Source organism: Ostrea edulis, chromosome 1, assembly GCF_947568905.1.
Source record: "Ostrea edulis chromosome 1, xbOstEdul1.1, whole genome shotgun sequence".
Taxonomy (NCBI): Eukaryota; Metazoa; Mollusca; class Bivalvia; order Ostreida; family Ostreidae; genus Ostrea; species Ostrea edulis.
The window spans coordinates 105731715-105755735 of record NC_079164.1 but is presented as its reverse complement, the minus strand read 5'-3'; the positions used below and the strand labels follow the sequence as shown (position 1 = coordinate 105755735).

The window sequence follows — 24021 nt, the reverse complement described above, 5'->3', positions numbered from 1 at the left end:
AAAAATGAAAAGAAAATGTGCGTAACTTCCATAACTGTTAAGATATTTCAATGAAAATAGGAGATGTACAACTACATAATATATAGAAGATGTGCATAAAGTTTGAATGAAATACGTCCAGCGGTATTAGAAATAAACTTCGGACAAATTGCGTCTACGGACGGACGGACAAAGTGATTCCAGTATACCCCCCCCCCCCCCCAAACTTCGTTTGCGGGGGGGGGGGGGGGTATAATAACAAATTAATATTTTATCACCGAGAACTACAGGTATCAACTCTACATGTAGAATAACAAATTAATATTTTCGTATATTTTTATTTTAAAAAATTTCCAACAATCGCATATGACATGTTGCCATCTTTGATTTTCAAGGGAATTTAAGAGGATGTTTACACTGATATGACGCCAACAAAAGTCCGTGAACATTTCACCTGCTTGAAACGTTGTGATACATATTCATTTTTTTACATGACTGTGAATAAAGAACCAAGAATTAAAATGCAAATAAGAAAAAAATAATTGCATAAAAAATTAGAGAGGCTAAAATGATATTGCTTTTATTTCCCTCGGTTGTTTTCAAAGCAAAAGCATTGACAAGTCATGTGGGCTGTAAATACACAACAACTTCACTCTACTCTTAGTCCAACAATTATATATTCTCCAAGTTCATGTATAAAGACTTGGGAATAAAATTATTCTTGAGGTTAAAATATATCATGTATCATTCATTTCAATACAAATACAGGTATATGCAATGCACACACATCAATTTCACATTCAGATTTGTATACAGTCTAAGTGACTTTATCTTTTATCACCACACACTGAACACCAGGTATTTGGTTTCAATTTGATTTCCTCAATGGAAATGTTCACAGTGGTTCTGTTGCACAAGTACATATATGAAAAAGTAAACTTGTAAAATTTAATACACAACAGCTGAAAACAATTTCAAAAGATTTTTAATTTTAATCAGTATCCTATTCTATGGATGTAATTAAAAACAAATATATGTAGTGAGAGGACCAAGACAGCAAGGTTCTGCCTATTATGAAAAATTCCTGAAAAATTATCAATGCTTAATTAGGTTTAATAACTATAATTATGCATTCTTCTAAAAGGTAAATTTTAATAAGCATGATCTTTCATCCTCTCTTTTTAAGAAAGTTTTGTTATCTTTGGGGGTGGGGGGGGGGGGGTGTAACAAACCTCCTGATTAACATTCCTTTCACAATCACATGCTTACTATTGCACTCAATGCATAACATGTAATTGTGTATTGGGCTTATAATTATAGTCATTGATGATGATTAAAGTATTAGCCATCAATTTTATCCTAGCAGGAAACATTTTTCCATTATACAATCAAACCTCGTTATCTTAAACTCGATAAGACCGAGAAAAAACTTCAGATATCCAAGGATTCAAGGGTAAAATACTTACTAGAAAAAGTGGTTGGGACTTCCGAATCACTTTGAGATTCTTTGGTATTTGGTATTCGATATATCGTGTTCGACATACTGAAGTTCAACTGTATTTCGAAAATAAACTTTATAAAAAAAATAAAATGCTCTTAAAATTTGAAGAAAATTTTTCAAACTATACAATAAGGTAAAAAGATATTAAAAGTACATCTGATAGAACTTTCATCAACCATAGGTACCTCTGTTCCAGGGTACACGAGTAAGATCTTCACATCGATTTAAAATTCACATTCTGTTCCGATTTGCCGTCTTTGAGGCACGAAAGTAACATAAAACTGATATGTATACCACATTCTACTACCTCATATAAATGCCTGACTCCTGCAACTTTACCTAAAAACCACAGGGGCTAAGCCCGTTTAGGCCTGAACTCTGTGATACCATTTATGGTATCACAGAGTTTGGACCCACAGGCTTAGCCCATGCCCAAAAGAACACTGTAATAACAAATGACAAAATTATATAAAATGCCAACCCTTAATTCACACATACATGAAGTAACCATGTGAATTTATATATGTACATGTAATGTGTCAGTATACATGTCATGCTCCATTTATCATACACAGTCCATATACAGTCACAATATGGATTTCTTCAGTTGTCAATCCTATTCAACTTTTAAGTTCAGACAAACTGCTTCAGGAAAGAAAAAAACACAAGAGCAGTACTGACACTGCAAAATACACCTGTGCAATATATTCAGCAATGCAGTAGTCATCAAAAAAAGAAAATTAGCATTCAAATAAACCAAGCGCTCTGCCAGTGTTCTTTAGACATTTCCTCTTATATTCTGAAATTAATAATGTGGCTATAGTTGGCAATAACACCATGGGTAATATGTACACCAAGTTTGATGACCCTCGCCTTATTACATGTAGTACTGTTTTTCTTTTATGATTAACCCCTCCTCCCCCCTGAAAGTATGACCTTGATCTTTGACCTAGAGAAATAAATTGCATTTTCCTCTCACTATGGAGAAAATGTGTACCAGGTTTGATTATCCTAGCCTTGCTTGTTCTTTTGTTTTAATCCTTCTTACAATGTGCTGATGTATGAACCAACACACAAGAACACTACACCATTCAATGATACAACCCACCTATGACACTTCAAAGTGTATGATTATCCTAGCCTTAAAGTTACTAGTACTGTTTCTTTTTTGCCTATGAAAGTACCAGTTTGACCTTGACATTTGGCCTTGATAACAATATGCATATTTCTCTAATCATTGGGTGCATGTGTACCAAGAATGATGACCTTCGCCTTGAAAGTGCTCTAAACCCATATAGTGCTGATGAACAGATGCACTGTGCCATACCATAACGCGACCTACATGTATGAAGACGATATAAGATGAATTCAAATATTCTACAAACTTTCTGGCTATATCATCAAAAGGCTATGGTACAAGCATGTGTGTATATGGACATGTGTAATAGAATTTAGCAGTACTTGGTAATGAGCAGATATATAGCCATTTACTAGATTTGTCAGATTCACACCGAGTTACATCAGAGTTACAGAAGTTCCTCTCACACCAAAATCTTACTAACACTGGTCAACAAAACAAGACATATGTATATTGTAAGCATTACAAAAATATAAAATATATAGCTTTAACAAGAATGAGACTCATTAAAAAGCACCTATCTATCAAAAAGAAAAAAATAAACAACCAAAGAACTAAGTGCAAATTATGTCTTATAATAAACTTCTATCATTTTTATTAAGATCATCTGTTGTGGTTGAAGTGATCTGATATGTATCAAACAACTTCAGAACTGGTATAATCCCCCCAAGGGTTGTCAGATTCAGCTGAATCCAATGAACCTGCTGAATCATGCCTGCCCCTATCTACACTGTCCAGATTTCTACCATTTCCTGGAATTAATAAAGCACAGCTGGAATGGGATGATGGGTTTTCTGCAAGAGTCAAAGCACTGCTTATGTCCCTTGGTTTGTTTTTATCTTCCTCTTGAGAAGGATCGACACTATCACAGGAAGCTATGGTAGTATTATCTAGACTACTGACATCAGGGCCAGTAGTGGGACTGCTTATTGGAATACCCGATGAACTTTGACCCTCTGCTACCTCCTTCCCTGGAGAGTTCCGTCTATGGAATTCTGCTGTTATCCCAGTCTCTTCTGAAAAATGAACTCTGACTAAGTCAGCATTAGGTGTGCCCAGTTCACTCTCTGAGTCTGAGTCAGTGTCACTAGGAATAAGAGCTGTTCTGGAGGAATGCCTTTCTATATTAGAATGAGTACTGTTCACTGTATGGTCTTCAGCTATAGTATTTACAGTGTCAGGTGTATTTGTGTTCTCTCTATTAACGTTTTGTGTAGTATCAGTACTTGCTTCTGTGTTTTGATTATGCAGATTGCGGTTGCGTTCATTTCTCCGCCTCTGTCTTCTTGACCTTCGGTCAGATGACCTTGACCCATCCTCTGATTGGTTAAGTCTATCCATATACTCTCTTCTAGCCTCCTCATAAGGTCGCGAGGTCAACATGGCTTCATGGTACGGTGGAGGAGCCCTTCTCCGCATGAATTCTGCATAGACACGAGACAAAGGGGTCTCATGACGTGGACCGTGCAGTTGCTGCTGCCTCAGGTTGTAGAGCTTACAGGTGCACCCTAAAGCAACCACCAGCAGCAACCCACATATGAGAGACCCAGATACTGCTGCAATGATGATCAAATTTGTTGTTCCTGAAATAAAAAAGATACATGTATATGTACTCTGAAAATTGTCTTGTAACTAGTCCGTGCTTTGATTCTTCACATGGAAGTTAAGGCTATGAATATGCATTTCTATGCACATTAGATAATCAGTCAAACTTTCCTTGTCAGTGTGCATTGTAAATGCATGTTCTTATAAATATTGATTGTATGTGAAATGTACTGCTTAGTTTTAAGTATGACATCATTATATGACATCACACACTGCTTACTACCAAAGAAAACCAAATCAACAAAACAGTTTTGGAGCAATGACATACACTGTATCATGATAATCAGAATATTGTTACTGCTTAGCAAATGTGATCAGTTTATTGAGCAAGTACTGATTCATAGGTTTCAAGTGTAATACTCGACAAATGCAAACTGCTATCATTATCATATACTCAAAACAGCAAATGAACAAGGTCATGTGAGGAATTTGCTCAAAAATAACACTAAAACGTTAATTCATGTTACCGTATGAAATAATCCCCCCCATTGCTCTAGATCAATAAATTATAAATGACGTGATGTAGTGCATTTGAGTCATTGTGTGATAATACTGTTTTGCTTCATAAAGTGTTGAGCTATTAATCTTAAAGGACACATCTCATGTTTTCAAAGTATACAAAATTATATGCATTTTGTCTTCTTTATGCTTATAGTAATTAATTCTAATAGTTCGTTCGCTGAAATTTTGCGATAATTAACCACAATACAGACTTAAATCTAAGCCCCGATTTCAAAAAAGTCTAGTTAATTAGGTAGGTAGTTACATGGTACAGTGACCTCACGTGCGTCCTTTGGATTGTGAAAGTACTGTGAGGTATTATTAAGAACTCAGCTTTTAGGGGCCTAATCTATTCACCATGGGCAACATTTAAATCGATGTTGACAAACCCAAGTTTTATATCTTTTCGCCACCAGTGCATACAAACAGCGATGTAGATACCCAAATATAGCAAGAAAAGCGAGTATGAAATCGGCAATATATAGTGAGTAAATGATTTTTATATGGGTCGCTGTCTACAAACTTTTTGGTAATGTTATTCCTTTATACATCTGTAATTGGCGCTGTTTTTCTAAAATAAACAGTGCAATCATTATTTATTTTTGGATTAAAAAAATTATAATACGTTACATTGTTGACAACTAGGCCCTATAGGCCAAGTTACAGTCACAAGTGCATTTCGGAAAGAAAGAAAAATAAAACCCACATAAATCAATGAAAATAAACAAATTTAAAGTGGAAATCACATTATTTTATTTTGATAAAGCAATCTTAATAATATTTTTGAATTGTGATCAGCACGTCGTTAGGAAGTTGGAGCACGGCTTTATACTGACGCACTCTTGAAAGATTTTACAAGTTCAATGAGGAAATAATTTTATAATTCAATTTAAAGTTACATGTAGGAAATACAATATTCTATTACTTATAAAATTATAAGTTCAATTACTTTGTATCATTAAAATTTTTGTAAATCTACCAGTTGGTAGAAACTGTGGGCACAAGTTACATTGTATATATGTTGTTGCAAGGTGAAGGTCCGTTTATCCGAGTGTGTATTGAATTTGAAAACCAAAACAGAATGTATGCTGTAGGCCTACCAGTGCTTATCGCTTTGATATATGTATCCATTTTCTCGCAGTTTATCGGGGTCTCTTTCCAAGCACTTTTTGAAAAGGTGACTGGGTGTTTGTTTTAAGGTAAAGTTCTTGCTCCAACAAAAAATTATCCACGTATTTCTTCTCGTACCTTCCTTCGAAAATTGAAAAATATTCAGTCTAAATCCTTTTTACTGACAACTAGTACACCCGAGCACGGCACAAAACATCTTAATACAATATTATTTACAAGCTGTTAACGTGATAATTGTTTTTTTGTCGATTAAATCTAATCTGTTTATGAAATGGCTAATAGCTGTTTTCAAACCCGAGGGCACATATGACGTCACACATAATGGCGCGTAAAATAGCGAAAGTAAATATGCATATCGCAAGATTTAAATTTCATTGCTTTCAAACTCGAAAACTACGCAAAATATTTCATTTAAAACACATTTAAAGTAGTTTTAGGCATGAAAAGAAATAATTTTGCTGAGAAAAAAAAATGAAAAGTTTAGAAACATGCGTTGTGTCCTTTAAATTTGAAACTATTGATGTTTGTATCTTTGTCTCATTTGCATTGAAACATGAATACCTGTCTTTTTTTGTGTTTGTTTATAAAATTGCCTGTATTCAAAGAAAGATGATTGGATGAATTAATTTTTATGTGAGTACGACTACTTACTGTTACAGTTGATTTCATCACTCCAATCTCCACAGTCATCCGTTTTATCACATACCCAGGCTTCATAAATACAATTCATGTTTTGACACAAGAATGTACCATTATGTGTTCCACACTCTTTGGGAGCTATAAAAATGTTTACACTAAAATTAACACTTTTATCATAGCTTTGGTGTAAGGTATTGTTTTCCTATACAATTTACAAATTCATATTTCAGTGTTTTCTATACTGAAATGCAAATCATTTGTTATTATCAAGGGAGTTTGCTACAATTGCAATGTACATTACTTGCAATCAATGTACAATCACTACACATAATGGAGAGAATATATACTCACTGCAAAATCTTTCATCCATTTTGTTAGTACAAAATCCTACTCCATTACACCGATGACTCTTGGGATAGCACTGGGAGCTCATATAACCACAGGTATAGAGAACATTGCAGCTCCCTGTCAATATCAAATATGCATGAAGTTTCAAACGTAAAATAAAGAGTTAAACTACAAAGTCATCATACCCACAATAAAAGTATCGTACATACAGCACACATACGTTTATATGTAACACGTTGCTAAATCTCTTCTGATTTGGGTTAAGATTAATTAATACTCATACACATGGATGCTTTTTCATAAAGTTTGTATTTAACTGAACTGGACAAAATTATAAAAACAACATCCAATGCAGTGTGCTTTATATTGGTCGACTGACTGAGTGACAGATGGACTCACTCACCCACACCAAAAATCTATTTTAAATATAACACCTCCAACACTCGTGCAAGGAAATAACTACTATGATTTTAATAAAAAAATATACATACATACAAACATAGATACATAAATACCAAGGATAACCCATGAAAGTTCAAAAGCTTACTGTAAACATATTATAATAACCCATGAAAGTTCAAAAGCTTACTGTAAACATATTATATTTGGCATGTACGATATTTGGCGGAATCGTTTTTTCAACAAGTTAGCGTAGATTTGATTTAGCGCATTCCTGAATTACTTTAAACATCTAGATTTACGGATGGCATTTAGCGATGTACTTGATTTAGCGGAAGCTGCGTTCCGCCAAAGGCGCTAAATAGAATACACAGCCAAATGTAATACATTTGCAGTATTTCCAATGGGGTCCTTTGGTGCACAGATGTTTGCACTAGGGGTCATTTATGTGGGAGGAAACCGGAGTACCCGGAGGAAACCCACGTGTCCGAGCAGGCAACTGCCATACCCTCTCACATACAACCACTGCCGATCATGGGGATCGAACTCGGGTCACAGCTGTGAGAAGTGAGAGTGCTTACCTCTGCGCTACCCGGACACCTGAATAAAACTGTGGATGTGTCGAGACTGATAGACAGACAAAATGGTCAATAACTAGAATCTACTAATCAGTAAACATACAATATATAAATAGTTCCATCATCTTACCACAATGAAGTTCATCCCCTCCCTTTTCCTGACAATCCCAAACTCCATTACATTTACCCGATGCTGCATAACAGTCCTTTTCACCATTCCCACATGCAATTTGGTTTGGTAGACAGAACCCTTGTTTAAAAAAAAAATATGGATAGAAATTGTAATGTGGGTACACATTTAAATTGTATTTTTGTTCAAAACTTTTCAAAACATAGAGGTATTTATGGTGCAACATTTTAAATGGAATGCCTAGTCTATTGTTATTCTCTCACCTTTTCTTTGATAAGAAATATTAAAACCCTTCTCAGAAAAGCTATCATCTGAATGGAACACAATTGTCATCCAATTAGAGGAAGACTCTAACTTGGAAGGGGGAAATGTATGTCCATAAAATTTGCCTAAAACTTTATCATTCTCTTCATCCTTCCCATCATACACTTCGAGATAATCTGTGTTGTCATTGACTTGCAAAGCAAAGTCATCAAATCTTAGCTGAATCCGATCGGTTGGGTTTTGCATGTGAATAGTCCATTTACAGTCCATGTGAGGAGGATAATCTCGAGGGTACCAAGGTGATGTGATGTGTCCACTCTGATTGTGAATGTGTGCATTACACTTTATAACTGTAAAATATCACAAGTTAACCCTAAAAGCCATTGGAAAAACTATGATTACATATACATATTATACCATTGGAGCATCATACCTGTAATGCCATGCATATGAAATTAACACCTTAATTTATTTCCTTGATACCAAAAATGAAAACTCAGTTGCTGATTTACAATATATACTGTTAAAATTCCCAATTACCTACTAGGTACTTTCATTACATGTACATATTTTGATATTTTTTCCTATTGATTCCATGGAAAGTACCCAGGAATTTTTTGAGTCGTAAACCTGCACTGTAAATGCACAGGGACTACTTTACCTCAATTGTGCAATCACATCTGCTTAAATAAATACCTTGAGGATTGTGACATCACAACTGTTACAAAAAATTAATGGACTGCTACCATAAATGCAAATAAACATGTCGTCTAGAAATAGAATTTGAAAAATATGCAATAAAAAAAGTATTGACTGAATATCAAGGAAATGTGCTTGCCCTTGGTCGTTACATGGAAGTGGGCCTTGCAAGGTTGGTCCACTTTACCACACAATGACCTTAGGCTGGCATATTCTGTCATTAACCTATCCAAATGCTGAAGACACTTACTACAATTCTTTTCATCTTGTCCTTCATAACAGTCTGCCTTGCCATCACACTTCTCGGCATTTGGTAGACAAATAATGGCTTCACTCAGGTTTGAATAACATGGAAAAAAATCTTTTCCACAATTTGTAGTGGGTGGTGGTGTTGGAATTGTAGTGGCTGAAAAAGGCATGATATACACATACATGTACTATATATGCATACCAGTATAACATATGTATATTAGCTATATTTTTGGTGCCTTTGACCATTAGATCAATTTTAAATACCCTTCCCCGGGATACTCTGTACCAAGTTTGGTTGAAATTGACCCTTTCGTTCTAGAGAAGTTGAAAATATGTAAAATTTACAGACAAGTGATCAGAAAAGTTCACTTAAGCTTATAGCGCTGATGCATTAAAAATTACAGTGGTTCATTGAACATGTGATGATTATAAGTGCTATAAGAGGCCCATGTATTCATTACTTTCTTACCTAACTGAAAGAGGACCAGCTACTAATCAGTTCCCTATATTTGATTGACAGGGCAAACCCACTGATTTGTTCCCCACCTGATTGACAGGGATTCATCTACTAATCAGTTCCCCACCTGATTGACAAGGATTCATCTACTAATCAGTTCCCCACCTGATTGACAGGGATTCATCTACTAATCAGTTCCCCACCTGATTGACAGGGATTCATCTACTAATCAGTTCCCCACCTGATTGACAGGGATTCATCTACTAATCAGTTCCCCACCTGATTGACAGGGATTCATCTACTAATCAGTTCCCCACCTGATTGACAGGGATTCATCTACTAATCAGTTCCCCGTCTGATTGACAGGGATTCATCTACTAATCAGTTCCCCACCTGATTGACAGGGATTCATCTACTAATCAGTTCCCCATCTGATTGACAAGGTCCACCAGATACTTGATTGACAGATGTGAATCTACAGGTCAGTTCCCTATATCTCATTGACAGGTGTGAATCTACTGGTCAGTTCCCTATATCTCATTGACAGATGTGAATCTACTGGTCAGTTCCCTATATCTCATTGACAGATGTGAATCTACTGGTCAGTTCCCTATATCTCATTGACAGATGTGAATCTACAGGTCAGTTCCCTATATCTCATTGACGGGAGGCCAACCTACTGAACAGTTCCCTACTTGATTTACAGGGGCCGACCTACTGAACAGTTCCCTACTTGATTTACAGGGGCTGACCTACTGAACAGTTCCCTACTTGATTTACAGGGGGCAACCCACTGATCAGTTTTCTACCTGATTGACAGAGGCCAACCCATTTATCAGTTTTCTACCTGATTGACAGGGGCCGACCTACTGATCAGTTCCCTACTTGATTGACAGGGGCCGACCTACTGATCAGTTCATTGATTGACAGATATCTGCTTACTAACCCATTCCATATCTAAATCACAGCTGCCCATGTACTCCACACTTTCTTACCTGCTTGACAGAGTCCCACATACTCGTCACTATTATCCCCACATTCGTTCAGACCGTTACACACCCAGCTATCTAAGATGCATTTTCCATTCTTACAATGGAACTGATCTGGCTTACAGGAGTATGCTTTTGGAGGACCTGTCAAAAGAATTCAATATGTATAAAAACTTTTTCAGTAGTTAAGGTAATTCCACCCCTCTAGTATTATAGGTTCAATCCTATATTCGATTCTTGATTTTCAAATAATATATCTTGGTAACAAATAAAAATGATAAAATAAGTATGTTGTAGTGTTAATAAATTTTTTATTAATTAGCACACGTATACCTGTATCAATGTCAGAAAATTGCAATTTTCCTTAAACAGCATTATCAAAATTCACAAAAACTGGTTATAACGATATGATAGTATTCATAACAATTTCATGAAACTGTTTCTTTAAAAAATATACAAAATATTTGTGAGAAATAAAGGAAATCTATTGCATAAGTGACTTGATAAATGATTAAATGAAAACAGAGTTATTGCCCTTGGATTCAATATTTTGAAACATATAATTGATTATTCATATATAACTTAGACTTTTGAAATATGTTATGGGTAACAAGATTTTTTATAATAACTATTGAAAAAGACTCAAACAAAATTTATATTCCTGTCATTCATAAATCTTATGACATCACAGGAGGGAGGAATTACGTTAAAATAAAGAGATCATAACATGTATATAATTATAATAGCGTGAAGTTAACAACAATAAACTGAAGAAAAGAATGACAACAGTTTTAGTGATGATATGATTGTAAACCTGTTAAATATATAAAATTATGTACCTTGACTCAGACGCAAACAATAGCTTCAAGCAAGTGAATACAATATGTGTAATCTGTATACTTACCCCTAATGTAACGAATTTGAAATCCTTGTCCAGAAATCATACCATCACTGTGAAACGTTACCCATACATGAAGTGTGTTTGAAATGTAGGCATGTTGTTTATTTCTTCCACAGAATTTCTGTATTGGGTCTGGTCCAATAGTCAAGAAGTCCCGATTACAGGACCCATCATCTCCAACCTCTATGTCTAAATAAATACTGCAACAGAAGTAGACAATATTTACTGAGCAAGAGCCATCATCTCCAACCTCTATGTCTAAATAATTACTGAGCAAGACCCATCATCTCCAACCTTTATGTCTAAATAATTACTGAGCAAGACCCATCATCTCCAACCTCTATGTCTAAATAATTACTGAGCAAGATCCATCATCTCCAACCTCTATGTCTAAATAAATACTGCAACAGAAGTAGACAATATTTACTGAACAGACAAGTTCTTTGTTAGAATTTACATACAAATCTCTGTTGTTCATTGGGTCAACATATTCTTGAAGATACACAGTAGATGAGCACATGCAGTTTCCCACATGTTTACTAATTAAATATCTTAATTCACTGAAACGTTTTGTTCTCCATTTCTACAACTTTTGAAGTCCTCTTGTAGATCTGAATACCACTTAAAATTGTATGGTCCAAATTTCGACAAATTCTGTCCACCTTGTAAAAACAATGTTGCATTACCACACTTACATATTTATGAGGCTGTACGACATGTTCTACATTACTTCATCTCTTTTACCAGTATTATTTGGTTTTAAATCAGTGTTTACAAACAACTGTCACTCCGCCATTTCTAATGCATATTCAGATGATAAATCAAGTGACAGACACATGTATGTCTAGTTCAGACTTCCAGCGGTAAAATCATCAGTGGTCTTATCTGTGTATTTTGTTACTACAGTAGCGTGCCATAAGTTTAAGAGAAATAAAAATATCAAATATCTCTTCGCAATACGCAAGTTCCGAGTTACCCAAAAGTTATTTCCCTTTGTCGAACTCTTTCGCATTTTATGACGTATGGTGGGTACACAATGTATACATTATATCGTAGACTGGCATTGTACATAACGATTACGTACGATTAATATAATAAAAGCGTAACTTTTGTTTATATAAATCACTGGTATGCATATTCTAGCCATATCAAGCATAATTTGTTTGAATAAGATCATCAAATTGGCTATTGAATCATTATTCGTTTCCTCTTCTACATGAGTGACGCTTTTATCAAAGAAAGATGGCAATTAACAATATTTGTTTGAGCCATTTTGTTATCCAATACTCATAAACTCACTAAAGTTGCCTTTTCCCTGAGATAGGGTGGTCTCAGAAACTCTGGATATCATCTTTTAAGAAATAATACAACGATAGTAATTAGCAAATGTACCCACTGTCATCATATTTTACGTCATAATTTACGGAAGAGTTCGACAAAGGGAAATAACTCTTTGGGAACTCGGAACTTCCGTATTCATTGTTTTATGCTCTTTCAAACCTACAACTGAGTTATATACATCATGCTGGGATTCCTCTCATGCGCATGGGGCTATTTATAGATGCCTAACAGACTTAACAAGCGGCAAATGTTACTTATATTTATGAGTTCCCACTATATTTACTTTTTAAATAATCTTCTCGCTGTTTTCTTTTACATGCAGATATTTTCATGCATGTAATTAAGGGAAAGTTAATAACGTTTAAAACTATTCAGCTGCATTAAAGTAATTCTGTACACTTTGAAAAAAATAATAAATGAACATCAGATCACTGGAAATCATGAGAATTAAAATCTACATGCATCCAAAGCTATATGTACATTATAATTGTGTAAAGTGCAATGATGCACCATAGCACTCAAACATAGAATATAAGAACAAACAACATTTCCAGTGCAATATGATTATATACTGTCTGATAATGGGGTTTCACTTCCCCGTACAACTTACTTCAAAGTAATTATCTCCCCTTTTTGAGCAGTTATGTACCATTGTGCGCAAGAATTGGGTGGATAGCCGATCGGAAAATCTTGAGAGTTAAAACTCTCCGTTTCTTCTTTGTATTCATCATGAAAGCAATCTGTGAAATAAAACGAGAGAAATACAAACTGACGAGCAGGCAGTCCAAGATCACTAAAAATTTATCAATACAAACTGATGAGCTGGCAGTCCAAGATCACTAAAAATTTATCAATACAAACTGATGAGCTGGCAGTCCAAGATCACTAAAAATTTAGAAATATAAACTGATGAGCTGGCAGTCAAAGATCACTAAAAATTTAGAAATATAAACTGATGAGCTGGCAGTCAAATATCACTAAAAATTTATCAACACTGCAGCTCCCTACCCTCCCTCCTCTTCATTTTTGAAAAAACAACATGATATACACTATCAAGCTTTCTTCTGAACTGAACATGTCAAATATACCGTTATGCATTCGAGCACATGAATGTTAAGGTGCATAGCTATCACTACACGTTGAAAGAGTTTCTAAATTAAGTTTCCAAAATATGTATAGAATGGTTTAAGTATGGAAAATGTGATGATATGTAAGAAGTACATAAGTCTAAAAGGCAAAAATATATATGCAATTTTGGATCAAAAATATGATTTTGAATAATTATTTCAATAAATATGAACAAAACACCATGGCAGATTTGAACATGGGATCTGCGGTTCAGTGACCTGACACTTTAACCACTGAGCTACAATGATAAACAAACAAATCAATCGATAAAAATGATTTCACAAAACATTTAAATTGCCATATTGTGATTTAGTGTGCCATAAAAAGTATAAGTCTTAGTATAATGAGTTATCTTGAATTCAATAACCATTAAACTGTACTTTCATTTTAGAATAAATGGAATGAAATGAAAGTAAATGATCATGACGATAAGGACAACGTGAATAAGTCATTGAATGAAGGAAATAAAAAAATAATTCCTCTGATATGTAAATTACAATCGTACAGGTAAATAATTTTGATTCTATAAAATCTTCCTCAATTTAATGGTCGATACCTTTTTAAAATATGCTGTACATAAAACTTACAGCTGACATTATCTATTCACTAGAAAACCAGTTTTTAATTTTCTTTGTATCCAACCAGTAAAAAGTAAATGTGCTTATGATTTCAGTCTCCTATAACCAAACATTTAAGTATGAATTTTCTTCCTTTTTTGACTCACTCTGAATGCATGATATATTTGTACACCTCCTTAACACATATTATACAATGTAATACTACTTATCACCAGAGAGAACGCTTGATGCAATAGCCTACAAATGAATGTGTTAACTGCTCTCCATTACAAATATCAGGATATAATCTTGTATTACTCTGAAGGCTTATTTTCATACACTTTATCACACTATTAACACCATGCACTTTGTAACAAAATAATGCTACAACAGTCCTACAAAAGGTTTATTCTCAATCCAAACACTTTAAAGTTAAATTGATTATGCAATAGTATTAAGGATACCTAAATAGCATTGAAAAACATTTCTTGAATCATTTTCATCCATCGATACCTTCAAAATGATACTGAGGAGGTAGTGATCCCCATCACCATTGATCTCAGTAAAATAATGTCATTTGTCAGGTACTGACTACTGCAGCTATCCACTGTGGTCGTGTATGAAGTGTTTAAGTTATTATATCAACTGTCCCTCTATTTTAATAAAGTTATAGCCTGAAGGAAACATTTCTAGCATATCAATATGGTATTAATACCAGGTACCTGTTCAGAACTCGTAATCACATCCTGCACATAAACAGTAGCACCTTAAGTGAGAGTTCACTGGGAAATAACTCAGACAATAAACCGTGTTAACATTAATGTAGAGTTTGTGGAAAATGCCCAAGACTCCTTAAGGGAGGAAATATGATGAGAAAATATGCTCTTTAATGGAAATATGAAGTTTTGTTCTCCCTTGCACATGACTGTCTAGATGAATTACCTAACACATGGTGTAGAATTACTATATTGAAGTACAATAATACAGTTTGATAACACAGAATAAGGATCCATTTCAGTTTAAAGCTACTCACCTTCAGCATGGCATACATGTAATCGGAAGATGAAAACAGACAACCAGCAAAGTCCTGAAATAACAAACATACTCAATAAAATTCACCCTCTATTTCAATCTATTGAGATCATTCTGTGGTTGAGGTATGCCTCCTTCATGCAATTTTTAAAGGTTTGGGGCGATACTGACTGATTTCTAGTGGGTATGCCTTCCAAAATAATACTTTCGTATTATTTGAAATATGCACATCTTTGTTTATAATGTTCTTTGGCCAAGTGAACCCAAATTTTGACTTGCCCCCCCCCCCCCCCCCCCCCCCCCAAAATGTTACTGAAAATTTATCATAATTTTGTTCAAAATAAATAACATAGTAAAGGGAAACAAGTGCACGTGAATTGCTAGAACCGGCTGAAGCCGAACGTGAATTTCCAGACATGAATTATGAAGGACTGCTCCGAGATTCGGTGAGATTAGGGGAAAGGTACCTTTGATTGGTAGCAAAAAGACCCTCAATATTCAATAAATCCCTGACTTATATTATTTCTTTGGGTTATGCACTTGAATTTACAATGATGTATAAGAAATGTTCAATGGTTAACTCCAAAATGATATTGGCACATTTCCCCTAATTTACCTAAGGTCGCTGGGTTAATGGTCAATTGGCATTAAATTTACTGAAACTCTACAAGGCCATAATATTATGCATGTACAGTGAAACTTCTCTAAACCGGCCGGCTCTCAGACCGAAAAAAAACCCAGCCGGTTTGCAGGGGTGGCCGTTTAACCGAGAATTTAGCAGTTAGAGACATTTTATCTCAATATTCACAAAGCAGGTATTGTTCCCTTTCTTCTGGTGGTCTATGATCAATTATCGAGATCAAATTAGTCTGCTTGTACCTAGAGGTAATTAAACATGTGTAATTAATATGAAATATTCTCATTGAAATCATCTAATTTTAAACTGGAAATCTACAACTGGATTCCGATTGATAAAGAAAACACAGAGGCATATTAGAATTCCTCTTACCTATGAAAACTCTGTTTACATACATCGCTTATATCATTAACAAATTTGTTTTGACGTTTTGGAAAAGTACAGTAGTAAATATGAAATTGTTATTTGAATATTTCTTAGGAATTTTAAGTCTATGGAAAATTAAGTTATCTTTTAATAATTATCATTAACAGTCATGGGTTAATTTTCTTTAATAACTACCACTTATATCCATAGGATAGAATGGTGCAACAATATTCAATTCAATTCAATTCTTTATTGGCACTAAAGCACATTATACTGTATTCATTCAATATGTTCCTAAATGGGTTTTTTTTTACATTTTGTACAGAATTTGGAAGAGTCACTTGGATTAGCCAAGTCTCTCTTGACTACACAGGTAACAATAGAAATTAAAGGGGCCACTTGGTTTTTTTCACACCTCCCCTTGATAATTTCCCACCTGGCCATTTGGTCAGTCAATTTGCACACCTGGACGATCTTGATCACCCTCTGGCCAAAATTTTCTTGTCTTCAAAAAGTGGCCAGTATGATAAGGGTAAATTACACATGTTTGTTAACAAATGTACTTTAAAAAGTGGCCAATGTCCAGTTTTCAGGCGTGGCCAGTTTTGTAAGACTTTCTTTGTAAGGAAATGTTAAGATTTCTGCCAGGACTTTGAAAATCGGCTGATATCAGGGAGAACTGGTTTTCTGAGGGGCCGATTTGGAGAAGTTTCACTGTATTTCAGCAATGTTTCGAAATGTCTCAAGAGACCTTAATGTTACACCTAAGTTATTAAATTCAAATGGCAAAGAATGTGTATAAAAAGCCTAAAAAGACCTCAAAATTGGAGTATGTAATTTAAAATGAAGACGGCCCCACGTCCTAGGATGACCAATTAGAATTTAAGTTGAATTTGAGTACTGTGTTAACTTATATGTATAGGGCTTTGGTCTTCCAAATCCCTTTGCTTTCCATATTTTCCGAAAATAATAAACTTTTTTACATTTTCAAACAATAATAAATTGAAGAATTATCTGTTATGTTGATATTTAGGCCTAATAAATCTAGGGGTCTACCTCAGTCGCTGGTTATGTCACTCGACATACTTGTACCACATCTGACAATGAGCATTCGAGAAATTTTTCGAGCATTGATAAAAGTGGATATATTTCAGAAAATACGAAAAAAACAATTACCAAATAACTTAGACATTCCCATTCTGGCCATTTCATATCCGTGTTCATTCAGCGTATACAATGTCAATGACATTTTTGGCATCCACTTCTTGGGTTAAGGTTTGTCCTGTGACGTGATTGAGTAGATGATTTCACAACAACTATTTGTTGGTATAATATTTCCATCTCTAAACACAAACTGGCATAAATTTATGCCATTTCGATTGTGTTTTCACCTTAAATGTCATTATCGTCAACAAACAGTTCTTCCAGCTTGTCAGCCATACTACTTCCGTGTATGGAGATTCTTCCGGTTTGCTGATGAGATTAAGACAAGGGATCATATCAAAATTGAAAATATCACATAGGAAATCATATTTTATTGACCAATCAAGGGACCCGGAAGGCATAGTTGACAAAAGAAGTATTATTTAAACATTATTTCTATAGAAACTCAACAATATTGCTCACTACATAATCAGGCATTGTTGATGATGAAAGTAGCATTTCTTTAGATTATGGAATAGCTATATCTTCTCATCAGTTACTTTGTTATTGTTAATGCTGATTTATCGGTCGAAACTGAGTAAAAACGGATTACTTACAAATGAACAAATGTATTACCATTCCAATACAATTTTTGCATTTTGGTTGAATCTTATTTTGTTGAACACACAGGTCACGTGTTAGCTTGATGACGCGACCTCTAATTATAGAAAGGAATTCTGGCTTGGGGGGCGGGGGGGGGGGGGTAGCTATGACGTCACAGCCTACTGCAATACTTTACGAAGTGCGGCGAAGTATGAAGCGTGAGCTTCGAGGACTTACGTACTAAGGCTAGGGGATATATATATATATATATATATATATATATATATATATATATATATATATATATATATATATCAGTATATATATACATATATATATATATATATATATATATATATATATATATATATATATATATATATATATTATACATGTTACTAAATGTACATCTACATAGCAGCCTGCCTCGAATTTAAAAACTGATCATGCGCAAAATAAGCTCTTGCATATCGAATCAGTTGAAATATATACGTATATGTACGTGTAGGTGATAATGAATGATTACTACATATTTATATGAGAAGTTGACGATGAAGAAGCTGATATCATCACGCGGCGTTTGACTTAAAGCTGAGTTGTTACTTTGCCGTTAATATCTATTTTCAATGGAGCGCCAAATTAACATAAACTCAAATATTTGAAGATATCATCAATTCAATTACTGCTCTCATCAAATGAATTAATGCGCGCATTATATAAATTATTGCTCTCTTAAATTGAATTGTAGCGGGCATCAATTCAATTGTTAATATCATTAATTCATTTAAAGAGATCATTAATTCAAATAAAGCGCGCATCCATTCAACTGAATAATTAATGCTATCATCAATTAAATTAATGCGCGCAATAATTCAGAACTGAAGATATCATTAATTATTTGAAGAAATCTTTAATTGAATTGTTGCGCGCATAGCTTTATTGGGGTTTATGTTAATTTGGCGCTCCATATACATGTTGTACAGAAACTATATATATATATATATATATATATAAACAAAAACAGCACAATTGTTAGCTAAGCTATAATACATTGTATGGACCTATTACTATTTAAAGCTAGTATAAACAATGAATACTACTCGCATGTTTTTTTTTTTTTTTTTTTTTTTTTTTTTTCTTCTTCTTCTTTTTTTTTTTATCTTCTTCTTTTTTTTAAAATTTAAATAGATAGACAGACAGATCTACGTCCCCAACTCCCCAATGTTAAATACATTCGGCCCCCACCCCCTTTGTATACCTATGATTGGAACAATTGTATTCGTCTGATAGCCTCATAAAAACGTGTTTTGAGAATATCCCTATCAATACTTGATGAATTGCGCAGTAATTACAAATATGAAACGTTAATTTAACATTTTTCGTTAGCGTATGTAATGAAATCAAGTTTACAAAACTATCTCTACGTTGCCGTAAGAAAATTTCTAAACACGCAGTGCATTATGTTCATAGATCTATTATTTTCGAATTCCACACTTCCGGTGGCCATTATAAAAAAAGAAGTCCATTTCAAGAATTTGGTCATGTAAATTCCCTTGAATGTATCACGCTACAATAATGGGTTCCAATCCTGTTCCAGCTTTTTTGACCAAGCTGTGGGCACTTGTTGAAAACCCAACATGTGATGACCTGATATGTTGGGATGAAGTAAGTTTATAATATTCATACAGACAGATCTAGCCTGCACTGTAGCATAGCACACTAAAGGGGGACCGCATGAATTAGAGCGTTTCTTGTGGGCTCATTATGGCAACTGTACGTGTGCACATGTATTTGGAATGCTCGTAGATTATTCTGGTGAATGTCGGACACTTTAGTTTAGCCCAAGACATTTCAGCCCAGACGTTTCGCCCTAAGTAATAAGTTGGACACTACCGCCTAACTTTTTGAGACACTTCGGCCCATTTTCTTTTGTGGTCTTATTTCACCCGTATAGGCTAATCATCTCAACAGCATATATAATACATGGACACTTTGGCTGAAAACCCCAATTTTAAGCCACCTCCCTTGAAATTTACCTGCACCAAGATTACAAAAAACAGCAACACGCACGTCACATGTCAATTAAATGTGACAATACATCAGACCTTGGCTGACAGATTCTGCCAAGCATATCATCAGGGCACCCATGCTCGGATGTTTTTATAGCACTGTTGCCTCCATTCGCATCCACCTCTTTCATATCTACTGCAGAAATATGTTTGCAATTTACCTGAACTTAAGATTCAAAATTAGAAATAAATCGGTCAAATCAGAACTGTAGCTCTCAGAATAAAATAACTGATCTGTCATAATATTTCTGGCAGAGAGCTACAGTTCTGCAGCTAAGTCCAACTGTATCACGGGGAAAGTGTCATCAAAAATCACCAAACAAATTAGCGGCAATTCAGGCTTTATTGATTAGCTTATGATGGTTGGAATTTGGGATCCATAAAAATAAAAACTTTCCGTGGTAGCAGCATCAGCTTTTGTGTCTACTGTTCTACATGTAATTCCTTCTTTAAAAGATGTCCAGATTGCCTCTGTCAATCATGTTGTCACCAAGAACAACAGTTCTGGTGGCCCGATAAACCAAAAAAAAAAAAAAAAACATCAAGAAATTTTCACTTACATCCTCAAATTAATTTTGGACATGTCAATAAAACTCATAATATCAGATCAAATTAAATGATTTAAATGAAAGAATTGATGTATACATGTATTTGATTTATTTCAGTCTGGAAAAAGTTTCCATGTCTTCGACCAGGGAAGATTTGCTAAAGAGATATTGCCTCTTTACTTCAAACACAGCAACATAGCCAGTTTCATCAGGCAGTTAAACATGTGTAAGTTTATGTCAGAAGAGCATCCCTCAAAGGAAAGACACTTATACGAGGAAATTTTATTTAGCTCAAGATAGTCTTTAATATCAGGAGAAAAGAACATTACATTGGGGAAATCAGAAAATAAACTATTGACCTTGCACATTGATTGATTGATTGAATATTGTTTAAAGTCCCGATCGCGAATATTTCACTCATATGGAGACGTCACTTCTGCCGGTGAAGGGCTGCAAAATTTAGGCCTATGCTCAGTGCTTATGGCCATTGAGCAGGGAGGGATCTTTATTGTGCCACACCTGCTGTGACACGAGACCTCGGTTTTTGCGATGTCATCCGAAGGACCGCCCCATTTAGTCGCCTCTTACGACAAGCAAGGGGTACTGAGGACCTATTTTAACCCGGATCCCCATGGGATACCATGAACATTGAGAAAAAGTTCCCGTCTTAGGATGTCTTACTGCATCAACTGTCAGGAATTACATATTGTGTTGGGAATTTAACATTAGTGTTAAAGCAGTATTTCATTCTGTAATCAAAGTTATTCATTTTGTCTTTGTAGGTCACCTGACTGTCTGAGTAAATTCAGAAACTCAGGTGACTGATTGCAATTGTTCAGTGTCTGTCATCATCCCAATCTATGCAAAAGACATCGGACCGTCAGACCTGACCAATGTGCAGCGCCTCAGGTCCGATGCATCATTTTTTACACCGGACTGGAATGTCCGATGTCTCAGTGTCCGGTTTTCAGTGTACGCGAATGATTTTTAATTTTACAAGACATTCGGTCTGGTAAACAATCTAGCTTTACCAGAGCAAAAATAATTTTACCAGAGCAAATTTTCTTTTGTGCAAAATTCAGTCTTTTCGATTAATGTTTCTGACTACAAGCCTATAGGGCAAGTGAGAGTACAAAATTTGGTAGCCCAAATAAGATTTTACTAGCCAAATATTATGTAGGAATGATACAACATGATTCGAAATATCAAGTTTAAACATTTTTAATGAGTATAACAAAACAAGTTCAGCTCTCTTTCAACTTCTAATTCTGTCATTTCACCGTCAGTATCTTCAGAATCCTCCAGTTCTGATTCTTTTAGTTCTTCATAATCACTCTCATTCTAATAAAGGTAAAAACAAGGGTTAATCACTAGCTCAGTCACATATTCTGAACATCTGAGGCAGTCACTTGTAGTTGTTACTTTGGCGCAAAGTGTTTACACCATTTATTATTTTTGTGTCCTTTTACAGAATCAATTCTATAATTATCAGAGCCTGACACGAACTTACAATTTGCAGTGTTTTCCTTTCTGCACCAGATGCAATAAATGAGATCATCATTGTATTCAAATCAGGGCTGGTTCTCCTGCCAAGCACACTAACATTTTCTTTGTCGCTTTGTTTCCTCATACTTCTTATTAGCGGCAACTTTCTCTGTAAGAACGGGTTGTTTTACTGATTTCCTACCAGGAATTGCACATTCTTTATATTTTAGTAGGGGATCATAATCCCCGCTGGAAATATATGACTGGCTTACAGGGCATGTGCGTCAATAATACTTGGTAGCCCGATCCCGATTTTACTAAACACAGTTGTTGACGGGCCTACTGCTTAATTTCGAAGACTGAAAAATTTGTATCGACTGAAATTCATATATCTACCTGATTTACCTTGCGTATACACGTTTATTTGGAAAAACTGAAGTAGGTTAACATGTTTAATACCGGAAATACTATAAACAAAACAAAAACACAATATCGGACATTTGGTCAGGAACTATACAAACTTTAACCAGACCGATCCATTTTTTACTGGAAATGTCCAACGTATTTCGCATACTCTGGGTTTTGAGCTTTGCTATTTTGACGCGGAGTCGTTTTGTGCATTTCTTTCACCAAAAAAAAATGTATGTTATTGTTTACAAAGTTTAGAAAATGTATGGATATTGATCTAATTTTATGATATATATTACATTTCAAGTATTCTTTGGGTAAAATGTATGGTCATAAACAAAGCTTGAGTTTTGTTTCCATAACAGAGAGTTACGGCTAAAATATCATCGTACACTTTCCAGTTTTCTGTGTTGTGTTCTTCATCTTTATGCATTAATTTCACAGATGGATTCAGAAAAGTAGCCAACATTGAGCAAGGCCTGAGATTAGAGAAGGATGACCTAGAATTTCATCATCCTTATTTCCAGAGAGGCGAGGAGCAGCTGTTAGAACACATCAAAAGAAAAATCACACATGTAATAATCAATATACAGTGGAACCTCGTAATAATCAATTTACAGTGGAACCTCGTAATAATCAATATTCAGTGGAACCTCATCACTAAGTTCATGGTTTATTACTCTACATCATTTATTAAGTTGGAATTTCAAACCACAAAACCATTTCTTAACCAACCTATATAAAGTGGACATGGAATTAACATTGTCCCAAGATGCTAAGAGTCTGTATTTCTGGGCTCTGGCAAAAACATAAAGATAGTCACCCTATAATGAGCAGTGCACACCTGGCCTGAATTTCTTGGGGGTGTTGGGGTGTTAGTTTGTTGAAACTTTGACCCAAGTCTGAGATTTTACTCAAATTTTGACTGCTCAAATAAAAGAAATTTCAAACTCAAGTTTTGAGATTTTTTTCAAGAAATCTAAGCTCCTGACTGATCACACTGTGACAGATCTAAAGAGTTAAATCTAAGCTCCTGACTGATCACACTGTGACAGATCTAAAGAGTTAAATCTAAGCTCCTGACTGATCACACTGTGACAGATCTAAAGAGTTAAATCTAAGCTCCTGACTGATCACACTGTGACAGATCTAAGGAGTTAAATCTAAGCTCCTGACTGATCACACTGTGACAG

At 34.9% G+C, this 24021-nt stretch overlaps 2 protein-coding genes across 8 annotated transcripts in view; one reads left to right on the top strand and one right to left on the bottom strand.

The window, feature by feature from the left end:
• Positions 1-301: 301 nt before the first annotated feature.
• On the bottom strand, positions 302-18387 carry LOC125667938 (low-density lipoprotein receptor-related protein 12-like). 2 transcript variants are annotated; one of them, XM_048901634.2, is made up of 12 exons: positions 18333-18387; positions 17749-18045; positions 15571-15624; positions 13463-13592; positions 11515-11711; positions 10617-10754; positions 9163-9318; positions 8213-8563; positions 7950-8069; positions 6846-6959; positions 6507-6632; positions 302-4201 (listed from the first exon to the last, which is right to left on the bottom strand). In XM_048901634.2, exons 2-12 carry the CDS (start codon positions 17828-17830, stop codon positions 3255-3257), a joined length of 2415 nt encoding a protein of 804 aa, XP_048757591.2. In that variant the 5' UTR covers positions 17831-18045; positions 18333-18387; the 3' UTR covers positions 302-3254. The 2 variants fall into 2 exon arrangements, with proteins under 2 accessions (XP_048757591.2, XP_048757596.2); XM_048901639.2 differs by lacking the exon at positions 8213-8563.
• Positions 18388-19689: 1302 nt separating this feature from the next.
• LOC125667965 (heat shock factor protein-like) overlaps positions 19690-24021 on the top strand; it is a 27814-nt gene continuing 23482 nt past the window's right edge. For all 6 annotated transcript variants that reach the window (XM_048901713.2, XM_048901706.2, XM_056153173.1 and 3 more), the window contains exons 1-3: positions 19690-19983; positions 21053-21161; positions 23273-23403. In XM_048901713.2, coding sequence (XP_048757670.2) covers positions 19876-19983; positions 21053-21161; positions 23273-23403 — 348 coding nt within the window. In that variant the 5' untranslated portion in view covers positions 19690-19875. The remainder of the gene's footprint in view (positions 19984-21052; positions 21162-23272; positions 23404-24021) is intronic.

Bases quoted from the DNA above. Each gene is read 5' to 3' on its own strand.
- LOC125667938 (XM_048901634.2), bottom strand. From the start codon at position 17,830: ATGCCAAAAATGTCATTGACATTGTATACGCTGAATGAACACGGATAT. The intron at 8,564-9,162 runs GTAAGTGTCTTC...GATATTTTACAG, and splicing joins ACAAGATGAAAAGAATTGTA to TTATAAAGTGTAATGCACAC. The intron at 4,202-6,506 runs GTAAGTAGTCGT...TTTTTATTTCAG, and splicing joins TGATGAAATCAACTGTAACA to GAACAACAAATTTGATCATC.